Source organism: Sus scrofa, chromosome 16 (genome assembly GCF_054392235.1).
Source record: "Sus scrofa isolate SSC_HxYL_T2T_F1_AM1 chromosome 16, Sscrofa_HxYL_maternal_Yorkshire_Landrace_v2.0, whole genome shotgun sequence".
NCBI lineage: Eukaryota > Metazoa > Chordata > Mammalia > Artiodactyla > Suidae > Sus > Sus scrofa.
Genome location: NC_139398.1, coordinates 64,390,723 through 64,409,440, shown reverse-complemented (window position 1 = coordinate 64,409,440; position 18,718 = coordinate 64,390,723). Strand labels below are relative to the sequence as shown.

General features: G+C 41.3%; 1 protein-coding gene across 13 annotated transcripts in view; it reads right to left on the bottom strand.

The window, feature by feature from the left end:
• FBXW11 (F-box and WD repeat domain containing 11) overlaps nucleotides 1-18,718 on the bottom strand; it is a 125,148-nt gene that overhangs the window by 30,317 nt on the left and 76,113 nt on the right. For 9 of the 13 annotated variants that reach the window (XM_085002476.1, XM_021077118.2, XM_085002475.1 and 6 more), the window contains 4 exons: nucleotides 15,127-15,189; nucleotides 11,781-12,006; nucleotides 2,842-3,028; nucleotides 1,850-1,940 (listed from right to left, as the gene is read on the bottom strand). In XM_085002476.1, the coding sequence (XP_084858602.1) occupies nucleotides 1,850-1,940; nucleotides 2,842-3,028; nucleotides 11,781-12,006; nucleotides 15,127-15,177 (555 nt within the window). In that variant the 5' untranslated portion in view covers nucleotides 15,178-15,189. The remainder of the gene's footprint in view (nucleotides 1-1,849; nucleotides 1,941-2,841; nucleotides 3,029-11,780; nucleotides 12,007-15,126; nucleotides 15,190-18,718) is intronic. The other 4 variants (XM_021077121.2, XM_085002479.1, XM_021077117.2 and 1 more) reach the window with 1 other exon arrangement.

Here is an 18,718-nt window from a genome sequence, read left to right as displayed (position 1 = left end):
GACCACCATGATGCAGAGGTTTGAGTCAAACAGGGGTTTCCCCCATAGCTCTGTTTTCTCTCACATCTGCCTCCTCTATTAACTTTAAAATATTATTTCAGCCCGAGGCAATGGCTGCAGTAGGTGGTGTCACATACTGTCATGCCACAGAAAATTAGTTCATTCTGTCAATTATAACAGTACTCATGAGGATTAAATAATTTATGTCACCAAATCTTCAACCTGATCAAAGTTCTTCCAAAGTTCCTATTTATTTATGTATTTATTTTTGCTTTTTAGGGCTGCTCCTGCAGTACATGGATGTTTCCAGGCTGGGATCAGATCAGAGCTACAGCTGCCGGTCTACACCACAGCCACAGCAATGCAGGATCCGAGCCACGTCTGCTACCTACGCCACAGCTCATGGCAACACCGGATCCTTTACCCACTGAGCAAGGCCAGGGATCGAACCTGCGTCCTCATGGATCCTAGTCAGATTCGTTTCTGCTGAGCCACAACTCCTAGAGTTCCTATTTATTAATGATTGACCTTTGACCCCATCCTTCTTATAATAAAGGACCTGCTAAAAATTATTCAAGGAAATTTGGAGATATTTTATAAAGAATAGTTGGAGGAAAAAAGTACAAAGCAATATACTTTCTAAGATATATGCATAAGCAGTCTCTCAGAACAACTACAGAGGGAACCTGAAACACACACACACCAAGCTAAGGTTCACGTTAACACTCTGTCTCAGCTACTAACACCGTAGGAACAATTACTAAATTCTGAACTACCAATGGATCACTTAATTCCTAAACTTTATGATTTGTCTGGCAGAAGTTTTGAATCATTTAGCCCTTTCTAAAAGGTTTCTTTATAGATCATTTTAGGGAACAGAATACTCAAGACAAGGGGGTATGTTAAATAATGATATTCCAGTCACATTCAGATGTGCCATTAACCAAATGAGTCATTAGTTCACATGTGCCTTAAAAAGAAGGCAGGGGGAAGGGCCTCCAAGATACACATGTTTCTCCATTAATGAATTTTGGCACAATAACTTTTATGTCTATCACCTGGGGGCGAGGATTACTTCACATTTGGGAAACTGAGTGTAACTTTATAGGTGATACAGCATTGCCTAGCAAAGGCTGAACTTTTTTGCCAAGGAGGAAAGAGTGAAGTAACTAAGACCTGCCAAGAACACATGTGAGAGAGTTAATGAGAAATGCCTGTGCATGTCTTTCCTGGTTCAAGCAAGAGGGCTAAACAATAAAACTAAACTAATTAGAACACAAGAACAGTATCAAACATCTCCAATGTTTCTCATCAAGTTCACAGAGTTTACTGGTCTAGGGAAGTTACACTCGAATCTGAAATGGTCCAGGAGCGTAATCTGCTCTAGAAAAGTCACTTAAGTATTGTTTAGAATCATATCTGCGTCATTTTAATGAAAAATTATGGGAAATCTACCGAGGAAACTGAGACTGTGCCTTCTCTAGATCTCTACTGATGGCTCAAAAATGTAAAATGATGCTTCGCTGAAAAACTAGGGCTTGGATTTTGGAAATTTTATCAAATAAGAATAAAAAGTCAATTTCTGATTAAGGTTTTAATTAACTGGCGGCCTTGCAGAAGCGTTTCATGTTTTTAAAAAGTCAGATCATTTTCTACAAAAAAAGCCTTTTCTACTTTAAAAAATAGCTACAGATTACACATTGTGACATATTTGCTCCAAGACTTCAACTTAAAAAAATTTTTTTTCACTAATGCTATGATTTCAGATCAACAGAACACTCTAAGGCAACATTAAAAAGTTGAGAACAAAACACAAAGAGCCCATAAAACAGATAAATCATAAAGTTACCTCTATATCCTGGATAATCTTTGGGTATAATGACCTATAAAATGAATTGGGAGGGCCATCTGTGGGTCTGTTTTTAAACAGGTACTGATCCCTGGCAAATAAAAACAAACAGATGTTACATTTTTGCACATAAAAGGCTGAATTTATTGAAATGTGGTGCTTACAAAGATGTATCTTTCGAGTCTTTTGACTTGCACTGAGCTTTAACAGTTCAAAAGCAGGATGTGTGACAATTAAATGTTCATGTTAGACAGACGTTTACTTCCGCTTACACTTAACATGATCCTAATCTTTCATTTTCTTAATACTCAACACAATAACCTCGCCTTTCCCTCTATAGTTTAACAAAAAGCATTAATGCAGCTTTGAGAAAAATCGAAGTTAGTACACACCAAACTTCTTCCCATAAGGAAAGACAACACAGCCCTAACCATCACTCACCCCACTAGCTACCTGCAACGCTCTCTTTGTCCGCGCTGGCTGCGCGCGGTCCCTGACAGGTATGGAGCTACGGAGCTAGGAGCTACGAAACGAAGCTGTACATCAGATAAGGTTGCCTCGGAAAAATCCCACCCGCTCTACCTCCCGTCTTCAACCAAGGGCAATACATCTAACAGCAAAACTGCATTATTTGATTTTCTCGTGTTTTCTCGTTCTCATCTATCTTTTGGTAATGGTAGCGGCACCTCAGGAAAAGGTGAAAGGAGAAGCATATTCACATAGCTTTGAAAAGCCCAATCACTCATTCAAATTATCCAATACTTTCTAACGGATATAGAGGAAATAGAACCTATCTATCCTAACTGATATAGAGGAAATACGCATTTCAGAAGGGGTTATTTTAACAACTTTAACTTTCTGCCCCTGACTCCTGACCACTCATCTCTTCCCATTTGCTTTAAGATAGGCCAACACATTTGGTAAGTATAACTGCTTTTTTTTTAGTAATCAGAGAACCTTTTTTCGCGAGAATATATAATCCAAATACTTACCACCCTCTTCTTTCTGAAAGTCCCTTCCATAGAGGGTCAGTGCGCACCATTCGTTCGATCAGCTTCTTCCACAGCATGCCTTCGGAGATCACTCGCTGCCATTCTTTACACACCAGCTCTGCTGCACACAGAGACCTGGCATCCAGGTAGGAAAGAATGTTTTCTGCTATGTGATCTAAGCCTTGCTCTACAAAACAGAAAGGGCAGTGAAGGAATGGGAAGGGAGATGCAAATGTAGTACCAGTGACCGTTTCCTTAAAGGTAAGAGGCATAAAGAAATCCTGAACTGGGAGATGTGCTTGAGTAAGATCAAAAGTTCTGCAGATACACAAGTGCATGAGTACATACACACACACACACACTTCTTTTGGGTTCTGGTTTTTTAAGACGAAACAACTGACGGCAACAGTTCCTATGTGGAAGTCAATCCTGGACCATTCTATGTTTGTCAGATATTATAACAAAAGATTTCTTTTCTTTCTTTCTTTCTTTTTTTTTAATTACATAACTCTATGGGGTAATGACAGCCCAAATGTAACAGATGAGGCAGAGAGGCAAAAGGTGTCAAGGTCTTGTAACTATAAGTGAAGCCGAGACTAGAATTCTAATCTTTTGCTGCACAAGTTTGTGTTCTTTCCCTTCTGATTTACTAGATCATCCTATTAATCCTGACCTAGTGAATTGCTTCGAGTTAAAGAGACAAAAAGGTAAAACGCGGACGCATCTGAAAAAGCTTATGAAAAATTAAACGACAATCCAAGAATTAAGTTAGGTGTACTCTGATTTTTGCCAATCATTTCTCCATCTTCTCACAGAGGTAAAATCCTCAAAACATGAACCGCGTGCCTAAAAATTCGAACCTTAAGAGGTTTACCCTACACAATGCACGTATCCTCTCAAAGACAACCACTATCCAGCCTTTGCCTGACATGTGCCCGTCACAAAGGTGACGAGGTAAAGAAGATCCCTGTGGTCAACAGAGCGGCTGCCCGCAAACGCCCATCCTGTGGGTTCTAGGCATCTCCTCTGCAGCTACAAGAAACAGAGGTCATCCCCAGGCCTTCTCTGTGGAGGAGTGGGAACACCAAACACATAGCTAGAAAATTCCAGTTTCAGGTCTAGGTTCACCATGCAGCAGTTCTATAGCACGAAACAAATATTTAAACAATTACTGAAACGTCCCTGCCTCTTGTTTTTTTTACCACATAAAATGGTAGGCACTATCTGCAAAAATCCATAAGGTTCTATGAAAAGATTTTAAAGACAACAAAGTACCATTCAAGGTTAACATGTGTTCTCTTTTAAGATAAACGGAAGCAGGAGAGTACTAACTTGACAGGTCTCGGTAAATCGTTAAACTCGCAGAGCCTGAGATTCCTCATCTGCATAAAATGGGGACAACATTCTCTGCCGTTATTGTGAAAATATCAAACTGAGATGATGCATAAAACATGCTTCCCAAACCAAGATTTCTTTCATCCCTAAGATGACTATTTACACTGTTGCTTATGGTTTACAGGCGCCTCACACACTAACTCTCCGACTCTGCTCTGGGTCTAACACCCAGGTTGTGATGTGATAATGAAGATTACAACTACCCTGAGGCCACTATCTCTTCTTGCACGTGTCACTACATCGCAGTTAATGCAGTCAAAGATTACACTGCCTTCATCTAAGAGGCGTTACCGCAGCAGACTCCCAAGATGGCCGTGGCTGAATTAAAACCTTAGACGCCCCCCCCCCCCCCCCGCCAGGACATCTATTAAAACAATTCCCCCTAATTCTGGTTTGTACAGCTAGTTTAGAAGTAGCGGTCAGCTTCATGCAGAAGTTTATAGTTATCCTCACTATAATGCACCTTCAAAACTTTATCTGACCCTTCCACTTCAGCCTCTGCAGTTCTGACTCTGTCCTCCACCGCAGATCGGCCTCACGGGCAAGTGTATGAGGTCTTTATCCCACGTTGTTGGCAAATACGTCAAGTGGGTCAGAACCAAGGACAGCACCCCTGATTCTCTATTTCCCTCCAGGCTGTCATTCATCCATTCAGTAAATATTCACAAGGTACCAATGCTCAGCCACCAGGTCTATAAGCATCTGGATTTTATACTATTATTCAGCCTACATCCTCTATTCAGTCCCCACGGATATTTTTGAGAAATTTTGCCCCATGTTTCTGACTTCTTAGTCTCATAACTTTATCCAGAAAGGAAATCAGGTGAATTTGGCATACTTTTTGTGTTTTCTTGCTGCTGCTTACTATATAAAGTTGGTATTGCAATTTTGTGTTTACAACTTGGCACGAGCTGTTTTGTGTCTCTTTTTAACATATATAACCCATGTTCATGATAGAAAAGCTGCAGAATGAATATAAGCAAGTATTTTCAAATCCCTAAACCTCTCCCGTCAGAGATAACGGCTCATCGACATTCTGTACACTATATCCTTCCAGGCTTACACAACCCTGCATGGTCGTTTCAACAAAACAGCGAATTAACTTTTATTAGTCCGTTTGAGAATTAGGCTAGAATGGAACACCAAATTTAGCAGCCAATTGTCTCCCAAATACACCTTTCTCCACCTCTCCAAACCAGGAAGTCTGCGTATCAATCACCTCTGGGTACTACCAAGCGAGGGTAGCAAGCACGGTTGTATAAGCTGTATGAACACAATTGTAGCCAGCAGCTCTGCCTGCTGGCTTTTGATTACTTCTCAATGGTCCCCAATTCGGAAAACCACAACTACAGGTTTTGTACTGGCCTGATATACAGTTTCCTTAGGTCTACTTGTTTACAGGAGGTATGTGTTTCTTTCTAGTTTTAAAACCACTCTTAGGAGTTCCTATGTGGTTCAGTAGGTTAAGGATCCAGTGTTGTTCCCCCCCAGTGGCTCAGGTCGCTGCAGTGGCACGAGTTCAATCCCTGGCTTGGGAAATTCCACATGCTGCAGGCATACCCCACTCCCCCCAGAAAAGAAAAAAAAAAAAAAAAAAGCCAAAAAACAAAAAACACTTTTCTTAGTGGTGAAAGAAAAAAGAAGTTAAATGAGGAGTGAAAATCTCTTGTCTCTATTATCACTCCACCCTTTATTCCAAGCACACTATCCCTTCCCTCTTCATACTCCTGTACCAAATGGCTAATAATCTTGTTTTCAACTCTCCCAAGTTACTTAACCATTTTGGGCAATTTCACATTATCTGAGGCTTGGCCTTCCTGATACCATTCTCAAAGGTTCAGGCTACCTTTTTGTGTATCTCCATGCCCCTTTCTGCCATCTTCTGTCCAAGTGTATGTAAAATCAGGGAAATCCATGGATAATCACATGGATTATCTTGTGCCTCTCCACTGCTAGGACTGACAAATTATTAATCAGAATTTCAAACTTAAGATGGTTCTATTTGTGCCTCTCCATTGACAGGACTGACAAATTATTAATCAACATTTCACATTTCAGAATCTCTCTATCCTATTTAATCATACTTTCTCTTAAAGTCTCTAACCATGGTCCAATCAACTTAGTCTTTCTCTGAATTTTTCTAATTCTGGGGTACTTACCTGACTATTTTCTAGTTTCTACAGTTAATCTTAGAACACAGTCACTTTCCAAGGTTTGCGTTACTTTGCAATCACTAACCAAATCCTCCTAATTGGCAATAACCCCCCTGCCACCCACCCAATTTCCATCTTGTCTTGAATAGCAAGGCATCCCCCTGGTCGGTATGTGAACTGGGAAAGCAGCATCCAAATCTTCCACCTGGCTGGGTGGGCCTTTGAGCTGGTTCTCAGAAGCCTGGGTGGTTATATTTGAATCACTCAGGGTTACCAATTTTAGAAACAGCAGCAGCAAAAACAGATCCCTGGATAGTCTCCTGATCTACTGAATCAGAATCTCTAGATAATGGGCCCAGGAATCTATATTGTTAAGAAGTAGCACCCGATAATTCTGACATGCTGGGAACTACTGCTTTGCAGCAAGAATATCCCTTTTGGTCCTCACTGACTTCCCCTCACCTCAAATATCTCCTACCACTGAGTTTCTGCACAAACTCATGACTAGACGCATACCTCCTATTCTTTCAAATGCCACTGCTCCAATTCAGCAACATCTCGGTGAAATCTATGAGATTTGATTCATTTCTTTTTGTTAACACTTTAAATTCACTTCATCCTTTTAGGAGGCAGCACGTTTCAGTCTCTTGGAAAATGCACTGGCCACAGAGCCATATCTCCTGGGTTAAAGCAAATCAGTTTTCCTTTTTGGATCTCAGTCTTCCATAAAATAGGAATGATATCAAATGCCTAAGGTGGATTATCTCATAGAGTCTGCAGGATAAACTCTCAATAGCCCCATTTTATGGAGAAGGAACTTCCCAACCTTGCTGGGAAGGTTAATAAGAGGAGGTTATTAAGGAGCCAGAGACAGAGCAGCTACCCAATGAATGTCATTCTCTCTTCTTCCCTCTTCCAGAAATCATCTTAGCTCATATTGTTGGTCCAGGAAGCTAAGCTGTATTCCTCTTTTTTTGTCATTTTCTGCAGAGAAAAATATTACACATCTCCCCTAGCAAATCGCTAAGCCCTTTCTAATAGCTTGGAGCAAGTCTCATACCCCTTAAATACTTAAAAAAAAATAGAAATCACACAACTTCTATTTGGGCACTTTAGAGCAGCTTACACCAGGAGCCAGGCAGACCTTGCCACTTTCTGGTTTCAAAGCCTATTCAGGACAAAGAAGTTACTGAGTAAGGTGGGCTAAAAAGTGCTCTGAGGTGTTAAAATGAAGCATTTTCTTAAGTACCAATGTCTGGCTCTCATTTACTCTACCGTGCTGAGACTCCCCCATCCCCCCCCCCACCACTCCCCCCTTCCAAGGCAACAAGAGGACACATTATGGCCTCAGAAAATGAGTCCAGAATACTGCACACACAGTGCTGAAGAAGTGCTGCTGTTGCTAATTATACACACCAGATGAAGGTCTGGAAAAAATTCAATAATAAATTAAAAACAATTAAAAGGCAAAAATTTCAAAGCTCAATATGTAAATAACACTGTACCAAAATGAAACTCAAATGTGAATGTCAGTTCAATGCCCTTGACTATAGCCAGTTTTAAGACAGCTGCTTAGATCATACAATTACAGAAACTTTTATTATTTTAGAAACACATTTCAAAGAGCAGCTGCAAAGAAATTTCCTTCCCCACCCACCCCTGCTGTCCCTTCCCCCTAGATTTTACTGATCTAGCTGTAAAATCTGAAGTTAGAAACCTTTTGAAAGAATTCTTTCCTGACAGCAACAGTTCGTCAGTGGAAGCCTTTTACTTGGAATATACTGACCTACGGATTCAGCCAGAAATGGAGTGAAATAATGCTTAGGTCACCAAGTCCAACATTTTGTTATGCCCACGAAGTGGCATACACACCTACCTAAATGATGTCAGGATGAATCAATTCGGAAATCAGTGGGTGAATAATTAAAACTTCCTGGCAATAAATTGTATTACCCCTAGAGAAGCAGGTGTTTCCTGCCTCTGGGCTTTTTTTTTTAAACTGCTATCCTCAGAATACCCACCAGATGCCAGGCATATTATATACATTGCCTTTAATTTTCCCTATATCCCATAAACAGTATTATTATTCCCACACAGATAAGGAAACGGAGGCTCCAAAAAGCGAGCTCACATAACTATTTAGTGCAGGGGCTGGGGTTCAAACTGGGGAGCTGTCAAATCCAACAGCCATGCTCTCTTCCATGATGTCACACTGGATCTTTGGTCCTGCATCTAGCCTAGAGCCTACGCTCTGCTTCTTTCATATCTCCCAAGACCTCTGATCCGGTCTCTGTCGCATTTATAGTCCGTAAGAGTTGATCAGCCTAACTTGGGGATGCGACCAATGAATAAGCCACAGCGAGGAACCTAGGTGTTTCGAAAATTCTTAATTGCTTAGACACCTCACCAAACGGCTCACCGATGCTTATCATCCTTTTTGAAGTACAATCTGCCTCTACTTCAAATGGTATAAATTTTCCCTTTAACAACAGTTCTTACAAACCACAAAACTTAGCCTGCAGAAATTGACATTGCAGACTAAACATTTACCATGATTTTTAGAAAAGCATATCATAATTATCACTTTTTCCACTGAACCAAAAGGAGCCAGAAACCACAAACATTTTCCATTTTCCCTATACTGACAGGTATGATATTCACAGTAAGCATTACAAAGTCAAAACTATAGACCATTTTTATAAAATTAATGACTTTCACAATCAAGAGACGTCTCAAGTTAACTGTCAATTTCAACAAAGTAAAAACTCAAACTCAGGATCATCTACAATGAAAGCTAAACACCAAACTAAACTAATGATTAGTAAGTTGTTCCACACATTATTAAATCTAAGTCTGAACAAACACATGCCCTAATGCTCTTAAGGCAGGGTCTGTGCTAAGGAACTAATGCCAGGTTTAATCCAAGTCTACTAGACACTAACACAATCAACTTGGCCAGCTTGTCCCCAGCTATTAGATTCATATGTATGATATATACTGACATATGTATATATGTTCAGATCAAATCCTGTTAAAACAAATAGCATTTTAACAAAAATATTTCCATGTCCTGGCCAATGGTCCATTCAGTTCATGTAATATTCAATACCACAAAATTCCCCTTTAACAGAGATATGGACAATGCCTTAAAATTTGCTGTAATGAAAACTGAATTGTATGCAATTATACTAACCATATTTATATACATAACACATGTTCATCTGTTCTGTCTCTTCTCCAATTCTGTATACTCCCCAAGAGAAGGGGTTGCCTCTGAACTACACTCTGCAAATCAAGAGAACTTCAACAGTGCCACCTCGTGGATATTCTGTAAATATAAGCTGAGTTCCCTGGTACTCCAGGATGTTTGAGGCAAATTATAGGGGAAATAAAATAAGCTACAACAATAGAAAGCAAACAACACCCCCCTCCCCAATTTGCATGGGAAAAAAAAATGGAGACATATTTAAAAGCACTTATGAGGAACGAGTACAATTGCCAACTTTAACAACGACCTTGTGGAGTTCCCGTCATGGCTCAGCAGAAATGAATCTGACTAGGAGCCATGCAGGTTTGATCCCTGGCCTCGCTCAGTGGGTTAAGGATCCAGCATTGCTGTGAGCTGTAGTGCAGGTCACAGACATGGCTTGGATCTGGCGTTTCTGTGGCTGTGGTGTAGGCCAGCAGCTGTAACTCTGATTCAACCCCTAGCCTGGGAACCACCATATGCCACAGGTGCGGCCCTAAAAAGACAAAAACAAACAAACAAAAAACGGACCTTGTCTTTCCTTGGTGTGAGATGTAGCCTGAGTTAGTAGAAAGATCTGGATGAGGGGGGTTCTGAGTTCCCTCGCTGTACACACAGAGGAGCTGCAGGACACATGCACTCATCTTACTCATTCACCTGTAATTCTCGCTCTCAGACAGTTAAGAGCCTATCTTTTTCCTTCTCTCCCAATTCCTCTCTTATAATGAAAAGTAAATGTTACTGAACTGGATTGTAAGCCATGCATTCTATACTTGGGGCCAATTTAAAGAACTATCCAGAGTAACCTTAACTGGAAGTGATTTCAGCTTTGGCACTAACTTTTATCAACCCCCACCATCACCCACCCACACAATTAGCACAATGACAATTAGCACAAGACGAATGACCTTAGGCATTTCACCCACTTTTTCTGGATGTTTGGTTTCACAATCTACACAGTAGGAAATAGCACTAAATGATGGCTAAACATCTTCAACAGCCTTAAACATCTCAAACATCCTTAAACGTTTCTACTGTAGTAAGTAAACTTAAATTTTGGAAGGGGGATTGGCGATTAGAGGCTCTTCTGCCAATGTGCAGCCCCAGGTTTCGGGCCTGAGACATGAGCCTGGGCCCTGTGCGCTGTGAAGTCCTTCGATGTGTGGTACTGATGCACTCGAAATCACAAACAAGCGAAGGGAGAAGCTACTCTTTGAGGAGCCACCCACAAGCTCTGACCAGGAGGACGGTCAGTAGCAATGCTACTGGTTTATCCTGGCTATTTCTAGGCCTCCCAGGGTGTGGCAGCTACAACCTCCAGGCTCCCCTGACCACGTAAGAGGAAAATGTTCTGGGCAGCACTCTCACATTCTCTTTAGGAGTGAAAGCTGGAGTTCCTGTCATGGTGCAGCGGAAACGAATCAAACTAGGAATCATGAGGTTGCAGGTTCGGTCCCTGGCCTCACTCCGTGGGTTAGGGATCTGGCATTGCCGTGAGCTGTGGTGTAGGTGACAGATGCAGCTCGGATCTGTCGTTGCTATGGCTGTGGTGTAGGCCGGCAGCTGTAGCTCCAATTCAACCCCTAGCCTGGGAACCTCCATATACCGCAGGTGTGGCCCTAAAAAAAAGGGGGGGGGAAATCTATTTAATCTAGCCAAATTTAAAGTAAACATTTTAAAAAATAAAGACTGAGAGAAAGAAAGAATTAACGAGTGATTACAAATCAAAGGGAGATGCACAGGCAGGGCACAGAGGATTTTTGGAGCAGTGCCACTATTCTGCATGACACTAAAATTGTAGATACATGTCTACGCATTTGTCTTTCTGAGATTAACAGTGCTGTGTCGATCATCTGTCAGTACTACGGCTTCATTAATGCAATGAGGCTATACTTTCAGTTTTGATGTGGGCTCTAGACAACCTGCTTTTTGCCTTTATCAGTACAGGCAAACATTTCCTAGAGAGACGCTAAATTTTACCTCCTCTTCAAGTTCCATATGTTAAAAAACAGTACGTGTCCCAAAGACAACTGTCTTACAGCGCACTCATTCATTCATTTCACCAACAGCTACTCGGCTCCGCCTAGGCTCTGGGGATGGGCACTCGTCCGCTTCTCAGCTCTGGAAAAGACACTCGTGATTACCTGGTAAAGCGGTAATGAAGTCCCGCTGCAACATGGGCTTCAGGTAAGAGTTAATATGTCCATGCTGGTAATGACACATTCGTGAAATAAGGTGTTCCACAAATTCCACTTGATCTGATTCAGACCACTGGTCAAAATATTTAATACACAAGTCTTTTTCTTTTTGATAGTTTCCTTCTGAGGGCCTCTTTCTGGAGACGATCACTGATGATGTTCCATTACTTATCTATTTTGGAAAGACAAAACAGTAATTAGTTTGGCGAGGAAAAGACATCTAATTAGCATTTCATTAGAAACATGTCTCACCCTGTGTATTTATTCTTGAAATTCCAGTTTCACCCTAAAGCTAGACTCATTCTTTATCAATTCATGCAGGAAATAATTCAAAGTGTATTCAGGGCTCAGGTACTCAAATCAGTCATCAAAGTAAGTGCCGAGTGAGAGTTCTTTCTAAAGCTAAATGGTGTCTTAAATCATCATCCTCTGGTGCTCATTCTAAAACCATGCTTTGATCAGTTACCGAATGTCAGAGACGACCGTCTTAGAAAAACTGTTTAACTTGCCAAATCGGTAACTATTCAGAGTTCCTTTTCCTTCCTCCAAGTTGAAAGTTAAAGCTATATTCCTCTACGCAAATAGTTCACACTTGCACAAGCATCAGAAGAACAAGAGGGCTTGTTAACACACAGACTGCCAGGGTCCATCACAGAGCTTCTGACTCTGTTGGTGTGCAGTACCGCCTGAGCACGTCTAACGAGTTTCCAGGTGATGCTGATGCTGCTGGTCTAGGGACTGCACTTGAGGGACTTCACTTTGAAAACCACTGGTCTATGTAACGGAGAAACCAGAAAGCAATTCAACCTAAAAAGCTTCATTTTACCTAATAGTTTCAATCTCCTCCGTGTTATTTCCAGGGCTGCTAAACTGCTTACAATATAGTTCAGACGTCTACTCCCATTTTCTGATCACCTGCTCAGAAAGTGACCCAGGTAAACCACATGTACCTGAAAAGTTCCTCATTCTGTGTGGTTTGTTTACGGATATCCCACAGACTCCTATACTGATGGGTACATTTCTCATCAAATCTACATGGTCCTTGCATAAAACCAGTATATTTCTCAAAAACTGAAACTACATACAATGCATCTGGACAAGAATATCCAAAATGTCTAGATCCCTACACTGAAGCCACAACGGCTACTGATACTATGAGGCTCTGTAACTTCCCTCTTTAAAAACAAAGTAACATCAATACTTTTCTGTCAAACACTTGCCAAGCCACTTGTTCATCACTGCTCTGACAGCCCCTTCACGTTTAAGGTTCGAAGGAATAACATATAAGAGAATTTTGAAAACTGAAGAGTTGCATCACAAACATCCATTAATTCCATCAGGAGCTTATCTCAGAAGTCTTATAAGAGAAGAACCAAGAGGTTTTGTTATCAGTATATCACCTAATTTAAAGTGGGCTGAACCTATCCCAGAAAAAGGACATCCTTTGTAGATATCCAAAGGAGTCTTTGGCCTTCCTTAGTAAAATATTATAAATCTTTCATGTCTGAAGCGAGTTCTTATGCCCACATTTAGAGGTATAAACTTGGAAGGCATTTCTCTCCCACCCCATTTATCTTACTTCCTTGACTAGCAATATATTTTCCCTTGTAATCTGGGTGAGGGAGAGCTCACTGACACCAAGTACCACCAGGGGGCAGCATTGAACAGAGTTTTTTTTTTTTCTTGACGCTGCCTGTAGCAAAACATTCAAGTCAAACAGACCCAAAACATCACATTCAAAACAGTTAGATGAAATGAAAATTCTCTGCTGTGGTGAATATCAGCTGGCATAAGGAGGATCTTTGCTACTTTTAAGCATAAGGATGTTTACCATAATGTTATAATAAAGAAAATTTAGAAATAATCCCCCAGATATAGGCAACTGGTTAACATGAATTATAATTTATCTATACAAAGTACTATAATTATATAGCCATTAAAAGTAGGCTTATAACGTAAGATTTTAATAACAAGAGAACATGTTTATGAAATAATATTAAGAAACGAAAGAATTTTATATAGCACATGATCAAAATAATTTCTGTGAAGGGGAACACACCAAGACAGAGTAAAGGATACATAAGAAAATGTTCAAAGTACCTAATCTTGAGAGAGGAAGCCATATATATATATATGCTTTTCTTTCCCCTTTTCTTTCTCTATCTTTTCATAATAACTTGCCAAAAGAATTGTTTTCATAATAGGTTAAATACAATGATGATAACAACTTGCATTTGTGTACTGCTTTATAATTTACAAAATACTTTCACGTCCATTATCTCAATTGATCAGCAAAAGGGTTATTATTTCATTTACAGAAGAGTTCCTAACCATCTAGCCTCCCTAGAGCATTGGTATACCATTAACAAGTTGACTGAAAGAGAGATGAAAAAAACCCTGAAAGCTAAAGTGTTAAGAACCACTGCGAATTGAAAAATCAATAGTAAATGAAGAGAATCCTGTTGCAAAATACCAAGTGTGAAGGAGGGAACAGAAGTCTGCACACGGTTCCCCCAAAATAACAGCATGTGCCCAACTCTACAGCACATTTTCCATTTCTATTTCTAACCACCTGCTTGGCCCAGAAAGATCTTCCTGGAATTGCCCTGCTTTGTTTCTTTTTCATCTTAAATTTGTTGGGGACACTTTATTCTTGCTAACTAATCTGCTCCTTTGCTTCAAATCAAATGAACCCAGAGAGTACTTTTTTAAATCATTATTCTCTTCAGATTTGGACTTGTTTTATCTTTAACTGTGTCTTCATGAAGGGAAAAATTATGTGTACCATAATGGCTGATGAAAACACCAAGTCATGAAACTTTACATGCTCTCCAACCCCCACCTCACAGAAAAACCTGGATTGGGAGAAAAACTGGCACAGTGAATTAAGAGCCAGGAGAAAAGGAAACTACATTTAAAAGGAAAAGGAAGACCGAGGGAAACAGGGAGAAGTGTGAGACTCGGGAGGAAAAGTCAGTACATACACTGCTGTGTGGCGTGGTGCCATTCTGGTGACAAAGGACCCCACCACTGTCCATCTTTGGCTTAGACAGAACCCCAGAGACTGAATATTCTGGGCTGCAGCCACTTGAGAATCTTTGTGAAAACTCTAAAACTCTTTACTGTTCATAGATATACTTCCCTAGGGGAACAGAAGATATATTCGAGTGGATCCTGAAGCTAGGAAAATTGCACAAAAGAAAACAAAAATGCTTGGCTCTTGGTTTCACTGAGGGAGCATCTTATCTACAGTAAGTCAATTGCTATCTTATCTATGCGCCGTCATTCCTACCTGCCAAAGAGTATTTTTCTTTGGGGACTCATCTTCATTTTGATCCTCCATAACTGAAGTGTTCTAAGGGGGGAAAAACAGGTTATTTGAATTATGCCGACTTTTGCAAATCCTAAATAACTACACCAAAATATAATTTTGAAAACCCAAACTAGAGTGTACCAACAACCAACCCAAGAGCTATTTGGCTTGTGGCTAACACATGCCATTTTGGGTCAACAGGGCTGTATTCATCTTTCATAAATCAATATAGTTAGTGGTTGGATAAAAGTAAGCATCAAGTCTTTATTTATGAAGGCTGCGTGTACTTAGAAAACAGCCTAAATTATGGGAGTGGGGCTGAGGCTCTACCTCAATCATCCCTGTTATTCTTTTAACTTGTGGGGAAAGCAGCCCCAGAGACCCACTAAGTTCCTGATGATCACACAAAACATTTACTAGAATGTCTGCTATTCAATAATCCACCCCAGTCATCAGCAATTAGAAGTGACAAAGCCCTTGAAGCCCCCCTGCCTTTCTCTTTCCTCCCTTGATAGCCTTGCTTCCCTGGAATGGCTTTGCAATCTCCCCTAGCAGGCATGGTGGGTGCCCCAACCTTTTACCTTAAGAGGAGGATGCTGTTAGCCAGTAACAATCTGGCTTGCCTTGGGAATGCATTAGCTTTTGATTTCTGTGTTTACTGCACAAAGAGGCACTGTGTAATTATTCTTTCTGGTGACCTAGTCGCTCAATAGATGCCCATTAACTGGAGATTATACATGATTGGATTTTCCCTTTTGAAGCTCCTACCTAATAGCTAAATGGAAACTTAATGAGAAGGGGAAGTGGGAGAGTTGTGCTCTGAAAGGAATAACAACTCATTTATGAACAGCAGTCTCTCTGAGATTCCTTCCCAAATCTAAAATTCCAAGATGGGGGTACAAAATTTAAAGTACAACATTTGTCCCACAGTATTAGTTTAAAAGGCCCTTTAGATCGGCTTAAGTTATCAGTGTTTATAGGAGTCTGTTTACTGCCTGTAGGGGATAAGCCTATCTCTCAAATTTTCCAAACAATCCATTTGAAAATACCCAATGTAGGTAGTGGCAAGAAGAATCACCACTGAATACTAGCGCTCTGCAGCTGACACCGCAGGCTCTGATCAGAGACGGAGGAGAGAATGATGTCGCAGGAAAGCCCAAGGCTTTGAAACCCAAGAAAGAAGTTGGTATCTAGATGCAGCCACTCTTTCGATGCGTGTGAGTGATCCTGAGCAAGGTGTTCTGCCCCTGGACAAATACAAACCACACAGAGTTGTTGTGGGGACTGAGACTACGGGCACAGGGCCTGGTGTACAAGGGTATTCAAAACTCTGTTCATGCCCTGCTTTGAAGTAGCTCCTTCCCCCCCGCCCCCACCAAGTATTATCTTCTCAAGCTTTTCTAACCTCAGACTCTGACAGAATGGCTCCAGATGGTTGCCTAATAGGGAAAACCCACTGGCTTCCTCAATAAACCCGTGCAAGCCCTACAGCACTGAAGGCTGCCATGGGGAAGGGGGCTGGGCAGGAGGGCAGGGCTCCACAGGTTAAAGGAAGCCATGAGCTGGAGAGGCAGGCAGTGTGTCCAAGTGTCCCAAGCAGGCCTAGAGTGGGGGTGGCAGTAAATGATCCTACATGAGAAAAGGGGGTGAAGCAGAGGAAAACAAACACAGTACTTCTCCCTCCACGTAATTCCTTTTACTGCTCTCCTGAAGGACTTCGGGATTAAGAACACTGGCAGCTTTCCTTGGGGGAATGAACAAAGTGGGAACAGAGACTCAGTGTATCATCTGGGTCTACTGGTCATTACAGAGCCACGCTTGCAACGTCACAACATCCTGGGCTCTGAGAGAGGGGTAAGAAGAAAGAATGGCTGGCAACATGAACAGGTGAGCGTGCCAAGTGGATGATGGATGGGAAGTCAGTCCCCGCTCCCACATCTCCAGGCAGCCCAGGGAATGTGTGAAGGAGGCATATGTGAACACTGCTTTGAACTAAAAACTTTCAAAACGCAGGAGCCTGAACCCACCAGAGCTACTCTGACAGAAGCTACCTCAATACGTTCCTCACTCCGAGAGGAAACAAACAACAAAACATCAGAAGTTCCTGCAGACTACACAAGAAACAGCTGTCTTTCCAGTAAGAAAATTTCATTCTTCCTTCCTGTCATCCCCAAACAGAGACGTGGTGTTAATTTACATAGTGGAGAAGGAAACAGTCCCTCGGATAAAAATAGCAACAATTCTCTGAAGGCTTGACAAAAGGGGATAAAGACATACGATTTAATAAAACTGTATTTAAGAGAGCCCTGTGAGTGATGGAATAGCTCCCTCATCATGTATATTTTTTTAACTTCTCTTATAAAGCCTTCAGAAGATGCCAGAGGGAAAATGCTGCCCTCAAGATAAAATGATCAGAGGATTGTTTCCAAAGAGTATTCCAGGTGATAAAAGAGATGTTCAGAGAAAAAAGGGTCCTGGGGTCAAATTCAGTTGAAGAAGTGCTGCATGCTCCCGGGCCCACTCTCTCATTCCCCTCTTCCTCCTCTCCCCGCCACCTCACACTCACTCTCTTTCACTCTCAGACACACACGCCGCTTCAAAAATATACTAAAAGCTCTGAAATGTCTCAAAATTTATTTATTTATTTATTTATTTTGTCTTTTTGCCTCTTCTAGGGCCACTCTTGCAGTAGTATATGGAGGTTCCCAGGCTAGGGGTCTAATCAGAGCTATAGCCGCCAGCCTACATCAGAGCCACAGCAACATGGGATCTGAGCTGCGTCTGCAACCTACACCACAGCTCACAGCAACGCCAGATCCTGAACCCACTGAGCAAGGCCAGGGATCGAACCCGCAACTTCACGGTTCCTAGTCGGATTCATTAACCGCTGAGCCATGACGGGAACTCCTCAAAATTTAAAAATCAGGTGAGGTTACTTTAATGCAGCTTTCCCTAATGTATTGGGTGTGGCCGCTCGCTTTTTATAATAACATCTTGATAAAAAAGAGCTCAGCATGTATTTGCAAATGCTGGACTAGAGCAATAACCTGGCATGATTCCTTCCTTCTTCCACTTCACCAGATAAATAGTCCTGGGAGGCAGCGGAAGTGCCCACTTTTGGTGAATGTAGTATGTACCTTCTCTAGTCCCCAACATCTTTCTCAGCCTGCTATATGTGGAGGTAAGAAGGGATGGCAATAATAGAAAATTCTAAGAGCCACAGTTTTTTTTCAAAAATCACTGTTTTATTCCTTAAAGGTATAAGAGACTAAAGGTCACAGGTTCAAGGACACGGTAAGAAAAAAACATCAACGGTAAGAAAAAAACATCAAGCCTTCCTTCCAGGAGAAAAGGAAGGTGGTTTCCTACATCCAAACTCTTGGATGAAACCATGAGGCAAGCCAGTCTGAGAGTCTCCAGCACTTCTGGGAAAGGAAGGTTCTTTGAAATAGCAACCTGGCTTCATCACTTCCTACTCTTCTCATCATCATCTCTTTCCACCTACACCTACCAAGAAGCATCGCATGTAAATAAAAACTGCAGATCTTCCTATTCTGATACTACTATAATG